The 18,481-nt window shown below is 46.7% G+C and overlaps 1 protein-coding gene across 2 annotated transcripts in view; it reads right to left on the bottom strand.

The window, feature by feature from the left end:
- LOC141094258 (uncharacterized) overlaps positions 1 to 18,083 on the bottom strand; it is a 36,821-nt gene extending 18,738 nt beyond the window's left edge. For both annotated transcript variants that reach the window (XM_073580079.1, XM_073580080.1), the window contains exons 1-6: positions 17,965 to 18,083; positions 15,183 to 15,332; positions 14,874 to 15,053; positions 14,666 to 14,789; positions 14,488 to 14,585; positions 14,199 to 14,289 (exon numbers count right to left, since the gene is read on the bottom strand). In XM_073580079.1, the coding sequence (XP_073436180.1) occupies positions 14,199 to 14,289; positions 14,488 to 14,585; positions 14,666 to 14,789; positions 14,874 to 15,053; positions 15,183 to 15,254 (565 nt within the window). In that variant the 5' untranslated portion in view covers positions 15,255 to 15,332; positions 17,965 to 18,083. The remainder of the gene's footprint in view (positions 1 to 14,198; positions 14,290 to 14,487; positions 14,586 to 14,665; positions 14,790 to 14,873; positions 15,054 to 15,182; positions 15,333 to 17,964) is intronic.
- Between the last annotated feature and the right edge of the window lie 398 nt (positions 18,084 to 18,481).

Below are 18,481 nucleotides of genomic sequence, written 5' to 3'. Positions count from 1 at the left end.
ATCTGTACCTTGAGGGTGCTGGTGGAGAGTCCCATATCCAGACCTTTTTGCAAGAACTCTAAGATCTGCGCTATGGGAGTGGGCTGTCCAGCTACTACCCCTGAACTCTGAAGGAATTTCTTCCAGATCCTGACGTAGATTTTTGTTGTAACCTGCTTTCTGCTTTTAAGTAGGGTGTTAATTAGGGCCGGGGAAAAACCTCTCTCTCTTAGCAGTGCCCACTCAAAATCCACGCCATCAGATGTAGGCCAGCTACCTGAGGATGGTAAACTGGGCACTGGGACAGGAGGTCTGGGATGTTTGGTAGGACCCAAGGGTTGGATACCGACATGGTCCTCAGGCATGAGAACCATGCCCTCCTGGGCCAAAACGGGGCGATCACTATAACCCTCGCTTTGTCCTTCCTGAATTTCCTCATCACTAGGGGTAGTAGAGTCAGGGGAGGAAAGGCGTATGTTAGCCTGAAGTCCCATTTGATTAAAAGAGCATCTACTGCCAGGGGGTTCTCCCTGGGATTCAGGGAGCAGAACTGAGGCACCTTCCTGTTTTCTCTGGTGGCGAAGAGGTCCACTTCTGGCTGTCCCCATTTTTGTACTACCTGGTTGAAGATGGACGCTTTTAAGGACCATTCTCCCTGCTTTAGGAGGTTGCGGCTGAGGAAGTCTGCCGTGGTGTTTTCCTTTCCTTTTATGTGCAGAGCTGTTAAAGATAGGAGATGTTGCTCTGCCCACTGGAACAGCCATTCTGCTACGTCCATCAGGGGCTTGGACCGAGTGCCACCTTGGTGGTTGATGTAAGCCACGGTGACCTGATTGTCGGAGAATATACGAACATGGTGCCCCTGTAGATACACAAGAAGGTTTTTAACTGCCTGCTCTATGGCTGTTAGCTCTTTCAGGTTGGAGGACATTTCCAACTGATGACTATCCCACAGGTCTTGAATTAAGGTTTCCCCCATGTGGGCCCCCCAACCGTAGGGCTTCCGTCCGTGGTGACTACCCGGGTTATGTTATATTCCCAGGGTACTCCTCTGGCTACATTGTTCTCTTCTAGCCACCACTCAAGTGATCTCAAAGTGTGTTGGGACAGAGTCAACCGACCTTCTAGATACCCGCCCAGGATTTTTTGGTGGCTTAAAACCTCGCCCTGTAGCACCCTTGTGTGGAACTGGGCCCACCGGACCACGGGGATGCAGGATGAGAGAGAACCCAGGAGGGACATTGCCTTCCTGAGAGACATGGAAGGGCTATTAGAGGTGTTCAAGACCTGCTGGCGTAGGCGGACCAATTTATTGGGAGGAAGACGACATTCCTGATTTTGTGAATCAAGGGTTAAGCCCAAGAACTGCTAGACCTTCATGGGCTGTAGACCGGACTTCTTGATATTTAATAGCCACCCTAACCTTCCTAAAGCCAATTTTGCTTTCTGCAATTGATCGAGACAGTGGGCTGCTGTTTTTCCTACAATTAGGAAGTCATCCAGGTAGGGGATTACTAGGATGTCTGCCTCCCGTAGATGGGCCATAACTTCCGCTATAACTTTAGTGAACACCCGGGGGGCAACTGCTATACCAAAGGGAAGGGCGACATATTGGAAATGCTGTAACAACCCCTCCAAATGAACTGCCACTCTAAGGAAACGTTGATGAGGCGCATAGATGGGTATATGGTAATAAGCGTCCTTTAAATCCAACACCACCATAAAACAATTTTCAAACAGCAACTTTATGGTGGAGCTGATCGTTTCCATTTTGAAAGGTCGAATGACTAGGTATCTGTTAAGCGCCCTCAGATTAATTATGGTCCTGTAGGAATTATCCGGTTTACGGACCAAAAATAGGGGGGAGTAGAAGCCTTCGCCCTTCTCTGCCTCTGGTACTTTTGTCAGTACCCCCTTCTGGCATAGATCAATAACCTCAGTTTCTAGGGCAGTCTGTTCCGCCAAGGAAGATCTAAGCGGAGTGGCTCTAAAGCTGTTCTGGGGGACACAGGCAAATTCAAGCTTTAGGCCTGCGGCCACCAACCCCAGGATCCAGTTACTGTTCGAGATCCGCGACCAGGCTGGGTAGAAGGCCGATAGTCTACCTCCCACCGGGGCCTCTAGTAATTGGGGAGGTTTCTTGGACTCACGGGATGCTTCTTGACGTCCCCCTCCAAACATAAAACCAGTACCTTTTCTTTTCTTATCTTCCCATCTGCCCCGATCCCTGGACGACCTCCTCCGAAAAAATCTCTTCCTAGCAAAGGGACGCCTATAGGAAGTGGTGGGTAGGGAAGGGAATTTCTTTTTATCATCGCCCGCCTTCTCCAGGAGTTCATCCAGGACTGGTCTGAATAGATATTCTCCTTCACATGGGATGGAGCAAAGCTGGGATCTGGCCTGGATATCCCCGGGCCAGCATTTCAGCCATATAGCTCGTCAGGCTGCATTTGATAGCCCTGCAGCCTTGGCCGCCATTCTCGCAGAGTCTGCTGAAGCGTCGGCTAAAAAGGCTGCCGCGTCCTGGATGGTAGGTAGGGTTTTTAGGATAGATTCCCTTGAGGCTCTGTCCACTAGCTGTGTTTCTAATTGGTCCAGCCAGACCATCATAGATCTGGCCATGCAGGTAGCTGTAACTGCCGGTCTCAGGGCCCCAGCTGACATTTCCCATGTGCCTTTTAAGTAGGAGTCCACTTTTTTATCCAGCGGATCCTTCAAAGAGACCATGTCATCAAAGGGAATCGTGGATTTTTTGGACGCCTTAGCCACTGCTGCATCCAATCTCAGGGCTTTGTCCCATTTATTTACCACAGGAACTTCAAAGGGATATCGCCGTTTAAAGGCTCGTGGTAGGGAGCCTTTCCTTTCCGGCTTCCTCCATTCTTTATTAATCAAATTTTGGACCTTATCGTTTAACGGGAACGACTTACGTTTCCTGGGGTCTAAACCCCCGAACATTAGGTCCTGTGCTGACCGTTCAGGTCTGGCGTCTGTTACCCCCATGGTAGCCCTAACTGCCTTGACTAGTTTGTCCACTTGGTCAAGACCTAGGCAGAAACGACTGGCGTCTTCCTCTGAAGAGGATGCGGACGCGGAAGTGGAGGGTTCTGAGGAGTCTTCACGCCCTCTTTCTCTTCCTAGACGACTCCCCCTGGGGTACGGATTTTAGGGCTTTAACCTCTGCTCTGATTATTTCCCTTAGACTTGTAGCAAAGTCAGGGGTCTCTTCTGCCACCTACAGGAGGGGGGATAGAGCAAGGAAGTATGCTTGTAACTTTTTGGGACTACGCCCCCCTTTTTTTTTTTTTACCATTTGCCGTATGCATGACTGGCACAGCCTCTTAGGGTAGGCTTCCGGCAAGGGGCATTTACAAAGGGCGCATTCCCTGTTTTTTGCCTTGTCAGTACATTTCTTCCCCTATAGGAGGAAAAACATAAGGGGGACACTGCATCAGGGCACATTCTCGAAGATCTCTTACCCTGATCAGAAGGCGTAGGTACCGGATCACGGGGGGGCGAGCTGGATCCATCGGCCTGGAGGAACTTCTGTGGCCGGATTGTCCAGTTCGTTTCTTCTTTTGCTGGGAGCTGGTTTGGGACCTCTCTGAGGTACGTTCCTGCTCTTTGTCCAGCTGTGGCACGGGAGCTTCTGGCTCGTCCATCCTGCCTCTGAGCTTGAAGCCACTCAGCAGTGCATCTGTGCCCTTTTTCTCCCCCCGGAAATCCGGGTTCACAGGTGACGTGGCCAGGGGCTGATTTTCGCCCCCCCATTTTCCCCGATGTCCCCCCGCATGCCATGCCTCCTCCCCGCCCCATCGCGTCGACGGCGCCCACGCCGCCGACGCACGGGTAGAGAAAGCCGGCCGGTACGCGACTTCCGGTCCGGCGCCACCAGCCCCGCCACTTCCGGCCGGGGGCGCGCGCCGACGCCCAGGCCGTCAACGCCACCGGCCCCACCCCCGCCGTGCCACTTCCGGTCCGGCGCGCGTGGACGCGCAGACCACCGGCCCCGCCCCCCCGCCGTGCCACATCCTGTCCGGGCGCGATGACGCGCAGACCACCGGCGCCACCGGCCCCGCCTCTCACCCGCGCTACCCCCGGCCCGGCACGCATGAGGATGAGCCGGCCACCAGCTCCGCCGACACATAGTGCTCCCCGGACGCCACCGCCGAGCGCAGCCGCACGACCCCGACCGCGATCCTAGGCGAGGGGAGCTGCACCAGCTGGGGTAAGGACTGGGATTCTGGGAGAAAGCCCTACTTACCCGCCGGCGCCAGCCCAGGAGACGGGCATCCACCGGACCCCGCTCCCACCTGCCCCGTACACTGCCGTGAAATCCTGCGCGGGTCACCGTGGCGCTTCCAGGGAGCTTCGCACTGCCTGAGGTAGGAGACCCCCCCCACTACCTGAGTCGGACAGCCGGCCTGGGGATTCCTTCGTCCATGATAGCATGATCTGGAGGGAATCCTGTCCTCCAGGAACAGGAAACCAACTGATGCGTGGGAGAGGTGTCACCCTTATGTATCTGTAGGATTTCCTGTTCCTGGAGGGCGGATCCCCTTCTCAGGTGGTGCTATCATGGACGACTGAATACATGAATATTCAGAATAATAATTTCTCAAGTATCAGCACACATGACCACCGGCAGCAGCAGGAAGGCTCCAGCTGACACTGCGCGATACTGAAGAGCAATAAATACTCACTGCTCTCTGCGATGAACAGTCCTGGCATGCAGAGAGCAGTGAGTATTCTGGCAGCTGCTCTTTGGCTTGAAAGCAGTGCATAACGTCCCTGCCAAGCGCTGCTTACAAGTATAAAGCAGCTGTTGTCGTAGGAACACGACGCTGCAAGGGAGCGCTGGGAAGGTAAGTGTAACGCTTTTTTTTATCTTTTCTGATGGGGCCATGCATACCAGTATAAGGAAAGGATGGGACCAATCATATCAGGATAAAGATGGGGCCATGCATACAAGGACTGGGATGGGGACTAATCGTAACAGGTAAATGTAAGAGAATGGTCAGCTATAATATACTGAGCTGCCATGATCAGCCAGGCAGCCAACTTGTGAAAGGTAGGAAAGAATATATTCAACTTTTACAATAGAACTAATACGATGTACTCTGTAAAAGCAGATGGAGGATTTAAAATGAGATCATGCTCATTAACAAATTTAGCAGATGTGCATATAGGTAAATTGGATCAGCCTCAGGGCAATGAGAAAAGAGAACCAACGAATATATGGTAAATATGTGTATTTAGGATAGTGTTAGTAGTGTTAGTAGGAAACAGACTTCTACAATTGTCAAATGTATGAATTTATGGGTTTAGTCTAAGAGCAGTAATAAGATTAATCACAGTAGTTAGAGAGAATATTGGATTTATGTGTTTTTAATGTGGTTTGGTGAAGAGTTAATTAATGATGTAATATTGTGTTACTTCTTCCTTTGTCCAAAAAGATATGATGTAACCATATACGGCCTTTTGCTATAATATGTATACAGCTTCCTTTGTTTGCATAATGTATAAAAAGCTCCTGTTACTGTTGCTCGGGGCCATTCTACCACCATTATGCCGCTGTGCCACACCATGGCCAGGGTAGGGGCCTTATCACCGCCAGACTTCCTAGCGAATCTCTGCCTGTCTGAATTCCTGTTTTTGCCCGCATATTTCAACTTCTCTGATTTTCTGCTCTGTTTTGCCGTGTATCTCTGAATAAACTTCGACCTCAGCTTTAGAAGATTGTCTGCAATTTTGTCCGGCTCATCAAACTCTCCCAATCAGGACTTTTTCTTACAAGTGGCGATTGCCAGCCAGGAGGAGCGGCTCCGGAGAGCAGCCTCCAAAAGAACCTTTGGAAGAAGTTGCAGATGAGAGTTTGAGGTTGGAAGAGTGAATAAAAAAACAAAAAAACGCATGTGGCCACATGTGAAACCGATCAAAGGAAGCCAGCCTGAAGGAGAACCTCTCGTGATTGCTCCGAGACCGCCTGCCCGATTTTTTTATAAGAAAAGTACAGAAGAAAAAAAGACTATAAAAAATATATGAGCAACTAAGAAGAAGCTATCCACAAGGACGTGAGAACTTTTTTGTGCCGGGTAGTAAGAAGCTTTAAAAGGGCGTGGGGAGATGCTTGGCAAGCGTAACGCGTGAGGCTGGAATCACGGCTGCACCTCTTTTGATATCTGGTCGACCCCAAACAGCTGCAGCGAGGTCTTCCATTCAAGAGAGGTGTGAGTATCTAACTTTGCTTAAATTGCATTTGTTGATACTAGAGCAGAGTAAAATTCATCCTTGTAGACCACTGTAAATATGGAGTGGTTACAGAAGCAGGCAGAGAAATATGCTGGCACACCCCAGCTGGAGGGGGTTAATGTGGAAACCACGTGGTTAAATTGTATGCGTTGGTTTACCACAGAGAACTAGATACAAAGAATTCGCTAGGGAAGACTAATAGCCGAGTAGCGGCTTTGTGTAAGACAGTGATAACTTATGATCAGGCTCTTGATAGACAGCCTAAACCGCAGTATGTGTACGGGGTCACCCGGGGAGGGACAGTGTATGGGGAGAGATTAGAACAGTTGAATGAGACATTGAGACCAGCAGAGGAAACACAAAAGGAGGGGGTTGAGTTGGAGACTTTGACAGCACTTATAGCACAGATGGAGTCTGCAGTGGAGAAGTGCGGGGCTGATGCAGACACAGTCTCAGAATGGAAGTCAATGTTAGGAGACTGGATAAGAGAATATACAAATACACAGGATAGATTGTCCTGGCAGCTTCAGCATATGCAGACACAGTTGGGTAAAGGGTTGGCAGTGGAGGAGGAGGAAAGAGATGATTTATCCCAGGAGGAATATAAATTTGACACTGCTTCGACCTCAAGAAAAATCCCTGCCCAAATGTCCCTGGTCCATCTTAAATTTATTAAAAATTTGCCTAATTGGGAGGAAAGTAAGGGAGTGCTTCATAATGTTCTTGATTTTGAGTCATGGCTAGATAAATTTCAAATTAAATGTAAGGAAGATGCTTCCCATTATTTCATTTCTTTTGTGCCCCCTGAGTTCATGTCCCATCTTAGAGCCCAGCAAGCGAAGGGTGTTCAGTGTGAACTGACAGAGCCGCAGGGAAGAATGAAGTTTGTGATTTCACAGAAGTTAGGGGGGAGAAAGCCCTCTCTGGCATTGTTAGATTCCTTTAAAATTAGAAAGGAGAGTGATCTCAGGATAGAGGCAGATAAATGAGTTGCAGCCTGGTGCGTTGTGTTTGATAAGACCTTAGATATTATGGACCAGGGTGATAAATTTGCTATGATGGAACAATTTGTAAAAAAGGTTCCCTTAGAGGGAGTTTTTAAAATCAGGAGTTTTGCAAAATGCTGAATCCATTGAGGACGTGGTGGAGGCTTTATTAACCAATGTTAGAATGATGCAATCCGAGGTGAAGGGTGATGAGTCTAATGTTTTTGCGTACCATTCACCTCGGGGTGTATCTGCTGATTCAGGGAGGCCGGGGGGATAAGGCCAGCTGCCGAGAATGGGCAGATCCCGTTCGGCAGAGCCCCCCACGGGATCCCATGAGAGGTCCCCCTTGTGTTATTTTTGCGGACAGTTAGGACACTTTAGACATTCTTGTCCCAACCTTGTGCCAGGGATTGTACGCCGAGAACCCCGGGCACCATTTAACCCCCAACAGCCCCGGGAGTTCTCTAGACCACCTTTTGGAGTTAGACCTCCGTATCCAGCAGTGAATGACCCTAGGCAGTATCAGCAGTATAATGGTCTTCAAATGGTTAACCCAGTCTCACAGGAGACTTCTGCTCCTATTCCTTCCCCAGTAGCTTTCACTCATCTGCACCCGGAGGTCCATGCTATTCAGGGAGGGGTCACTCCTCCTCGTCCCTATGCTCCGCTGATTAGGGAGCTACAGGAACATGAGGACCGGACCCTGACTAAGGATCTCTTTGGGGGGAGGTGGCAGCTGTTGGACGGAAGTCGTGTCCAGATGGGGATGATGGATTTTTCGGGCTTCCCATGGCAGGTAACACTGATTGATGGGAGTGCTCCCCCTGTTCCCCTTACCCTCCTTGACCACCTTTCCTTGGGCAGCGATGGGAGACCTTATGTCAGAGGGAGAATAGAGGGGCTGCCTTGGGAAAACATCCTCATCGATACAGGAGCCTCAGTTTCAGTAACAAGACACAAATTGCAGTCACCCCCTGGACTGCCTGAGACTACCACTTTGGTAGGATTTGAGGGCTCCTGTATTCAAGTAGTAAAAAGTTGTCCAGTGAACCTGAGATTTCAGGACACAGGGGGATCGAAGCAAAGGGGTCTTCGATGCGCTTTCTGGGTAAACCCACAGTTACGGTCCACTATTTTGGGAACTGATGTTTTGGGAGCAATGGGAATTGTTGTTGATTTATGTAACAAAGTCTTGTGGCGGAATAAAGAAGCCACTATCTGTTCTGTAATTGTACCTGTGGAGGAGGATGAGGGGAGTCACAAATTCCCCATTGCTAGTTTCGGATTAGGTGCTGATGAAAATGTTGAAAATACTGACAATGATGCTTTGAAAAATGAATTGAAGCAAAGGTTCCCTGAATTGTGGATCTCAAAGAAAACTGATTGTGGGTTAATGCAAACTCAGGTTAAAATTGATGGTGAAAAACTGCCACCTTTCCAGCATCAGTACCGTATTCCGGAGGACGCAATCCCTTACATAAGGGTAGCAGTCAGTGAATTAGAGAAGCAAGGTGTTGTTGTGAAAGGTAATTCCCCATGTAACAGTCCTATTCTACCTGTAAAAAGGAAGATGGCAGTTTTCGAATGGTAGTAGACCTGAGACTTGTAAATAAGTACACTCCCTCAGCTGCTCACCTTGTTGCATCTGCCCCTGAAGTTATGTCACAGCTGAGGAGTGATTGTAAAGAGCTTTCTTGTTTGGACATTGCAAATGGCTTTTTCTCAGTACCCCTAACACCTGAATCTGCCCTCCGCTTCGCATTCACTTTTGAGACTGTGCAATACTTGTTCACACATTTGCCCATGGGATTTCACAGTTCTCCTGTGTATTTCCATCAGGCATTGGCTCAAGTATTAGAACCCCTTGGCTACGGAGACAAAGTCTTACAGTATGTGGATGATCTATTGATTCAAACTGTCGATGAATGTGAACACCAAGAGACCCTTGAAAATGTTTGTCAGGCTTTACAAGATGCAGGACTCAAAATGAGTCTAGACAAAGTACAAGTGATGAAATCAGAGGTTAGATTTCTGGGTGTGTCTGTCTCAGCAGAAGGAAAGAAACCCATGCATGACAGGGTTAAAGCTATTCAGGCTGTCCCCATACCAACTAATATTACTGAGCTCAGAAAATTTTTGGGTCTTATCAACTTTTCCAGAGAATTTATTGAAGATTTTGCTTATCTGGCTAAACCACTGTATGATTTATTGAAAGATGTTAATGATGATTTTGCTCCTGTCAATGTGGAGGGAGCCGCCTTACAGGCTTTTGAGGGATTGAAGCGCGCCCTTACGGCAGCTGCTGCATTGATTAACCCTGACCCTTCCCAGCCTTTTTACAATCAGACTCATACCAGTGATGTCTCTATTTCTTCTGTGCTTCTACAGAAATGGCTCAAAGAAAGCACAGAAGTGTCTAGTCAGTTGTATGCCCTAGGTTACTACTCTAGGTTGCTTACCCCCGTGGAGAAAGGATTCACTCAGTGCATGAAGCACCTACTGGGCGTGCACTGGACTATGAATCAAGTGAGACATATAGTGGGGTTTCCTCCTTTAATTTTACAAACCCTGCATATCACTTTAAAAACTTTGCTGAAAGGAAAAGCTTCAGGTATTAATTCACAGAGAATGGCCCAATGGATCATTGATTTTGAGACTAAAGACTTACAAGTTGAAGTGGGTGAGAAATATCACTTAGCCCAGATGATGCAATATGCAGGAAAAAGTCACGATTGTCAAACTTAACAGGCTAATGTCACTCCCTCCCCCTTCCAAGCAGATTTCCAAGAAGGAATTTCTTGTGCCTATATCGACGGAGCTCGATATTGGCATGAGGGGCATTACGTCACCGGCTTCGCTGTGTGGCTTCCAGCTAAGCCATTGCTCCTGCAGTATAAACTCCCTGGTCATTTCTCCGCTCAAAGAGCTGAATTGGAAGCAGCTTTACAGGTCATTCTTGTGTGCACAGAGCCAATGAATATTTTCAGTGATAGAGCATATGTCGTTTCCTCCCTCACCCTGTATCTCAATGTATGGGCCCTGAGGGGGATGGTAGACTCACAGAATAGGCCTTTGCAACATGCAGAAATTCTCAAACAAATTGAGCAGCGGGGCAAAGAATTCCTGAATTTATGGTCCTTCTGTAAAACCAAGGGGCACCAGAGGTTGATTCCTGACCCACACATCCTTGGCAATGCATATGTAGACCATGCAGCCAAGGAAGCTGCCCTTATAGGCGATGACAAATATCCTCAAGAAATCATCGCTGCAGTCACTAAAACACCCTGAGAGCCCCCCCTTGTTTTTTCTCCTCTTCAAGATCTCGTAAAGGCACAGGAGAAGGATGGAGACTCATCCCTGTTCAAATCCCCTGCCCATTGAGGGGGAGTGCCTGTACTACAAAAGGGTTAATGACAGGCTAGTGCTTTATATTCCACCAACAATGATTAAGTCTTTGCTCAAATTTAATCATTCAGTCTTTGCTCATCCAGGACCAGAGGCTCTATTAGAGCTTGTCCAACAAAAAAAGTGGCATCCCCAATTAAGAGCTTTATGCCAGGAGATACATGATGAATGCCTTATTTGTTTACAGAATAACTCCAAAGGAAAAAGCAAGCCCCATCTCCGCAGAATACAAGTAGCAGAGGGGCCCTGGCAGTCCATCTAAATTAATTTAACTGTTCCCTTCCCTCCTGCTAAAGGTGGTTTCCGATATGCCCTGGTTCTGGTAGATGTCTTTTCAAAATGGGTAGAGGCGCTCCCAGCCACTAATAATACTGCTCTTACCACGGCCAGACTCTTGTGGAAAAATGTGTTTTCACATTGGGGTTTCCATAAAATCATTGAAAGTGACAATGGCCTTCACTTTGTGGGTCAGGTTACGAAGCATCTCTGTGCTCTGCTGGGGATCCAGCAGTGGTTCATGTCCCCTATCATCCGCAGTCGGCAGGGATGGTAGAACGCATGAACAGGACCCTGAAGTCCAAATTGTCCAAAATGATCCAAGAAAAAGGAAATGATTGGATTAATCATCTACCAGCTATCCTGTTAGCCATCCGTGCAGTAGCATCCAAATCTACCAGCATTTACCCATTTGAATTAATGACAGGAAGACAGATGCCTGTCCAGTTGCCAAGTGACATTGCCCGCAACAAGCCGTAGTACAGAGGGATCAATGGTTACAGCAAGTGCAGCAGCACATTACACGCCTTCAACAGTATGCTGCTTTCCAAATGGCGAAGAGTTGTGCTGATCCTACTGACAAATCCTATGAGTCTAAATTCGTTATAGGAGCTCAGGTCATGGTTAAAAATTTAAGAAAAATAGGACCCTGGGAAGCTAATTGAGAAGGTACTTTAGTTGTTACTCATAAGAAATTGGCCCCACAGTTTTAGGAGTGCACAGGGTTAACAAATCAAGCTACAAAAGGTGTTAAAATTGTTCATATCGATCAGTGTAGACTTCTTAATTATCTTACTGAGATTTATGGTAAGGACTGATACTCCACTTTTTTTTTCTATTTTCTCCAGGTCAGCCGAAGATTTGCATATTCGACTCCTAGGACCATGAGTTTATTGGATGATCGGGAGAAGATGCTTCACACTATACAGTGGGACTCTGATAGTGTGAGAGGGGGAGAAGATCAGGAAAATCCAGAAGCCAAAGAATGAGGAGAAAAAGACCAAAAGACTTAACTATTGTGCAACTTATTTTTTGGGGGACTAATATTTGAATTTTTTTTATTATGTGTTTGTGCTATTTTTAGGGACTCTTGCCCTTACACACACACACACGTGTATGAAGCGCTGAATTACCTCAATATTCTTATTTTCAATAATTCACTCAAGAACCTTACAGTACTGTATGTTGTACTCTGGACAGAGTACAAGAGGGGGATATGTAAGAGAATGGTCAGCTATAATATACTGAGCTGCCATGATCAACCTGGCAGCCATCTTGTGAAAGTTAGGAAAGAATATATTCAACTTTTACAATAGAACTAATACGATGTACTCTGTAAAAGCAGATGGACGATGTAAAATGAGATCATGCCCATTAACAAATTTAGCAGATGTTCATATAGGTAAATTGTATCAGCCTCAGGGCAATGAGAAAATAGAACCAACGAATATATGGTAAATATGTGTATTTATGATAGTGTTAGTAGGAAACAGACTTCTACAATTGTCAAATGTATGAATTTATGGGTTTAGTCTAAAAGCAGTAATAAGATTAATGATAGTAGTTAGAGATAATATTGGATTTATGTGTTTTTAATGTGGTTTGGTGAAGAGTTAATTAATGATGTAATATTGTGTTACTTCTTCCTTTGTCCAAAAAGATATGATGTAACCATATACGCCCTTTTGCTATAATATGTATACAGCTTCCTTTGTTTGCATAATGTATAAAAAGCCCCTGTTACTGTTGCTCGGGGCCATTCCACCGCCATTATGCCGCTGTGCCACACCATAGCCAGGGCTGGGGCCTTATCACCGCCAGACTTCCTAGCGAATCTCTGCCCGTCTGAATTCCTGTTTTTGCCCGCATATTTCAACTTCTCTGATTTTTTGTTCTATTTTGCCGTGCATCTCTGAATAAACTTCGACCTCAGCTTTAGAAGATTGTCTGCAATTTTGTCCGGCTCATCAAACTCTCCCAATCAGGACTTTTTCTTACAGTAAAGGATGGAGCCCTGCAGACCAGGACAGGGATGGGGCTATGCATACCATTATAGGGATAAGGGCGATCATTCCTGCCAGGATAAGGTTGAGGTGGACCATTTCTACCAGGAAAGGGACGAGGAGCCATGCATTCTAGGACGAGATGGTGCCCTGCATACCAGGATAGGGATGAGGGCGATAGTTCCTGCCAGATAGGGATGAGGAGGCCATGCATACCATGATGGGGATGAGGGAACCATGCATACCAGGATAGGGATGAGGGGCCATGTGTTTCAGGATGGAGATGAGAGGACCATATTTACCTGGATAGGTGATATTAAGTAAAGAATTGACAACATTTTTGCGTCAGTCTTTTTTTTACCCTAATTTCCTCCTCTAAAACCTAGGTCCGTCTAATAGTCCGAAAAATATGGTGTACATATTGGAAAAGCCATTTAAATGGATTATGCAAAGTAATCCCCTATCCCGAGACCTATGTAGTCGCTGGGGTACGACCAGTGGGACCTCCATGATCCCGAGAACCTGTGATCTAAAGAAGAGGTCGATCATGCGCACTGAGGTGGCATTCACACATGAACTTCAAATAACTCCTTTAAGGTGAGTGTTGAAGGGCAGGACAAAGTATAACAAAATCCACTGATCGGGTGTGGGGGGATTGTTATAGTATGTGGGCTGGTGGGGTTTGTGTGGCAGGGTTGCTTTTTTATCCCAGTCTGGCTCTGAAAGTCAGGAAAAAGGGAAACTGCTGCTATTGTACAGAAATTAACACTTGACACACACTGCACATTTAATGTTGTCGATCATAAAAGCAAATTTTGGCCAGAAAGACTGGACCTGGTCTTGTAGGGACCATATGAGCACATTCAGCAGCACAGAAGGGAGAGAAGGTAGATTCATCCAATAAGATATTAAGGATCTAGGATGCCAACAGCATCATTACCCTCCGATTTCTGATACAGACCCATCATAATACTTTTCTTCAAGTGATTTTCTAATTTATCAGAACATTCTATGTACGCTGTCATTTGACTTTGTAGTTTACAGACCTGGGCAGGTAACGGTCAGCGTCTTCTAATCTCAGGGGGTAGGTGGATCCTCCAGGTGATAAGTTCTATAGAAAAGAGCTTTCAATGCCCAAAGTCATTTGAACAGTTTTGGCTGAGGGAGAATGTTGTGGTCTAGAGGTAAAATGGTGATCAGGGTAATACGGCCGGACTACACCAACAATAAAGAGGCCACAGCCGGTGACTGAGAAGAATCTGTGACATCTCTGCATTTAGTGGTTACTACTCACCTGGGTAGTCATATGTAGGAATCTCCTCTTTACACCACTCATCACCCCTCGCATATGTCTCTGTAGCAGTAATATGGGTCAGATCTTCACCCTGAAACAAATATTATAAAAGTCACAGACAGATGGAGAAGTCGCATCTATGATCAGCTCTAATCCTGCCATCTCCACCGCTCTCATTACACAAGTACAAACCATATAATACTGGTGGATAAAACAAGACTGAGCCCAAGACCTTCACAGTCGTCTACACATCATACTTGAGATCTCATGACAACTTCTCTCCATCTACCTGATGATCCTGAGGAACATTAGGATCTTCTTGTTTACAGTCCTGTGGAAGCAGAGGACGGGGACATCTCTCTGGTGTTGTCATCTTACTGGATAGATCTGTAGGGAAACACATACAGGGACTGAATTCATTCTTTTCATATAGATATAGGCTGAGTATATTTAGTCCTGTCTATTACCTGGAGATGCGAGGGGCTGGGGAACCTCCATTATGACATTCTTGTACAGATCTCTGTGTACTTCTAAATACTCCCACTCCTCCAAGGAGAAATAGACAGCGACATCCTGACACCTTATAGGAACCTGACACATACAATGATACCATCATCCCCCCCGATACCTTCATAGCGTTACTATATAATGTCCCAGCATTCCCAGCAGTGTCACCTCTCCAGTCAGCAGCTCAATCATCTTGTAGATGAGTTCTAGGATCTTCTGGTCATTGATGTCCTCATGTATCAGGGAGTGAGGTGGAAGTCCAGTGATTGGGCTCAGGGTTCTTCTCCATCCCTCAGACACAGGGTCCTGGCAGCGCTCACTAGACGTCTTCTTCACTACTGTGTAATCCTGGTTATGGAGAGACACATTAATAAATCTCACTACAGACATTTCCAGAGTCTTCACCTCTCCAGTTCTGTCCATCTGTTATTCCCATAGATAAGAATGATGTAATGTGACGTCATCAGAATCTCTCACCTCTCCAATAAGGTGGAAGAGGATCTCTAGGGTGAGGTGTAATATCCTCTCCGTCATTTTGTCTCTGTCCATATCCTTCTTTGATGGGTAAATCAGGAAAATTCTCTTTTGTAGAAGATCTTCACTGAGAGGATCTGATATTGTAGAGACCTGAATGAGAAGAAGATGAGCCGATGTAACATCATAAAAATCCTGTGTAATACAATTACTGGAGATAATAAGGGAAACATATGAGGAGATTTATTATTTTACACTATTTTATTTTCTTCTTTACATATACTAATAAAACCTAAATATTTAGGCCACAGACAACAAGCAGTTTCCTCCTCGGAGTCGGCAGCTGAATACGTTTCTCAGACTCATCTTCCATAACGCTAATTCTCGTCTCATTTACCGACACTGGAATCGGCATTAGCAATACTGCAGGAGATATTCATTACACGGGACAGGAGAAATAACTCCTTCATGATGAGGACGACATCTTCATCTTCTACTACGGCTCTAGAAACATATTTGTCCAGAGTCCGTCACTGACTCCATCACCACCGGCCATCTACAGTACATGAATGTTTCCCGTCTTCCCCGAACTGTAATCTTCTATCACGTTAGATCTTATGTCTGAGTCACACACAGGAGTTTGAGGCTTTTATAAAAGCTTTTTTGTAAGAACATCAAGACAGGAGTTATTTGATGCCAATGTCTACATGTAAGCTTCCATATATTACATGAAAAACACAAAAAAAAAGTTTGAAAATATTCCTAAAATAATTATAGTGAAGTGTTGAGGCACCAAATGGAAAGTATTTACCCAGTATATGGATACATTGAAGCAGAGCGAAGCAGAACCGCAGGAGTGTGGAGCACCAGCAGAGCTGCAAGGGTACGGAGCACAGGCAGAGCCACTAGAGTGCGGAATACAGGCAGAGTCGCAAGAGTGCAGAGCATGCAAAGCCGCAAGAGTGCGGAGCACAGGCAGATGGAGAGGACACAAGGATAGACACAGCAGGGAAAGGAGCCACAGACAAGGAGACTGACAGATGGAGGTAGGACTGAGTTCAGACAAGGTAACAGTATAAGACAAGGTACAGGAACAAAGACACACATACAGGAACAAAGATACACAGACCCAGATATACTACCTCCTGGAGGGCAGTGAGGACAAGTTTGAGACAAGACAAGGAACAATAGCACAGGGACCAGGATATTCTGCCTCCTGAAGGGCGGACGGATACAAGGCAAGGCTAGGAACAGGGACACAGAGACCAGGATATTCTGCCTTCTGGAGGGCACAGTAGACAGGCACAGATACCGGACTAGGAAACAAGCCTCTAGAGAAGGTGAAACACAGAACAGGACCTGGCAACTCAGCAGCAAGATACTAATTGAGTAAAGGCGTTGCTCAGGCAGCTACCACCGGGTGGAGCTGCCCTAAATACTAGAGGCCTCTTGGTAATTGGCCAGGGACACATTAGCCAGGTGCACCCTGATTCCAAAAGAACCAGAGAGTTCTGGTGCCGCCCCCCTATGCATACAGCCAGGAAACATGCAGAGAGCAAGCATGAAGCAAGAGGCACACAGCATGGAGTCGGCAGCAGACAGAACTCACAGTATGGCATGGAGCAGTGATTAAGTTGGTGTGTGGGAATGGGAGGCCATGCAGTGATGCCGGCAGGGTTGTTACACTGCCTTTAGGGGTGCATAATATTAGGGGCTGCAATATAATATAGAGTCTGTCTATGGGGGTGCATTATATTAAAGGGAACCTGTCACCAGGTTTGGCCGATAAGAGATATAGCCATCACCTTTCACGGCTGATATACAGAATTCTATAATGCTGTATATCTGCCCCCAAACCAGCCAATAAGAGGAGAAAAATAACTTTTTTTATACTCACCTGTGAGGCGGTCCAGTCCGAGGGGTGTCGCTCTTGTTCGTCCAGCGCCTCCCATCTTCCGATGATCGCCGTTCTCCTGCTTGCTTCATGTGGATGATGCATCACTGCGTCATCCACACAGGCTCCCCGACATCGCGCTCCTGTGCAGGTGTACTTATCTGCCCTGTTGAGGGTACAGCAAAGTACTGCAGGGCGCAGGTGCTGGGGCTCTTTGACCTGTGACATCCCTGGGACTGGATCACCCTGCAAGTGAGTATAATGAAAGGTCTTTTTCTTCTCTTACACATCGGGTTCGGGGCAGATATACAGCATTATGGAATGCTGTATATCAGCTCTGAAAGGTGATGGCCATAACTTATATAGGTTAAAACTGGTGACAGGTTCCCTTTAAGGGCTGCATTATACTATAGAGGCTGCCTATGGGGGGTGCATTATATTAGGGGCTGGATTCTGCTACAGAGTCTGCCTATGGGGATGCATTTTATTAAGGGCTGCAGTACACTACAGTGGATGCTTATGGGGGCTGCATTATACTATAGAGTTTGCCTATGGGGTACATTATACTATAGAGTCTGCCTATGGGGAGTGCATTACACTATATGGAGGCCTATGGGGAAAGCATTATACTATATTGAGGACTATTGTCACGGTCCATTTTTGGATCTGTGTCAGAGTGTGGAGTCTCATGTAAACCTTTTTTCTTTCTGGCCCTCGGGAGTTAATATGGGTTTTTGCCCCCCGGTGGCCGCTGGTGTTACTACAAGTTTAGTGAGTCTGCTGCTGGGTTTTTCCCCTCAGGTGGCCGATGGTGTTACTACATATTTAGTCAGTCAGCAGGTGTGACCATAACCTCCTTCCTATAAAGGGTCGTCAGGTGCTTCAACTCACTGTTGGTGATATTATTCATTTGGAGACCAACCAAGCTGGACTCAGGAGCAGGCTGTGTTGTGGTGGAGCTCCAGCTATCCCCTTGTTCTGGTGCCTTACTCTGCACTCTGGTATATTCTGAAAGCAAAGCAAAAAGAGACCAATACAAAAGGGGACAAAACAAACTGGCACATGCAGTAACATATGGGCGGTGATTCAGCACAGCCCCAGCCAGCCAACCCGCACAAAGCAGAGATAAACAAAACCAGATCAAATGCAAGCAGAATAGCAAATGAACCACTCAGCTGAGCATGCAGGGAAAGAGCAGAAGACATCAGACCTCAGGAGGCACAGGAAAAAAATCACCAGCAGGGATAGAGGGAGTCAGCTGTCTTAAATCCCAATCAGAAACCCCAGATCTCCAATCGTCTTCCTCATTATCAGGTGGCAAGCCTCTGTCAATCAGATCAGCTACACTACCTCCAGTAACCACCAGAGGGAGCCCAGAAAGAGAACTCTCAATCTAACCAGCTCCTGT

The sequence above is a fragment of the Dendrobates tinctorius genome, unplaced genomic scaffold, assembly GCF_039654945.1.
Source record: "Dendrobates tinctorius isolate UK_male_01 unplaced genomic scaffold, ASM3965494v1 ptg000063l, whole genome shotgun sequence".
Classification (NCBI taxonomy): Eukaryota; Metazoa; Chordata; class Amphibia; order Anura; family Dendrobatidae; genus Dendrobates; species Dendrobates tinctorius.
Note: the sequence above shows the minus strand (reverse complement) of the source record. Positions and strands in the feature narration are given on the sequence as shown.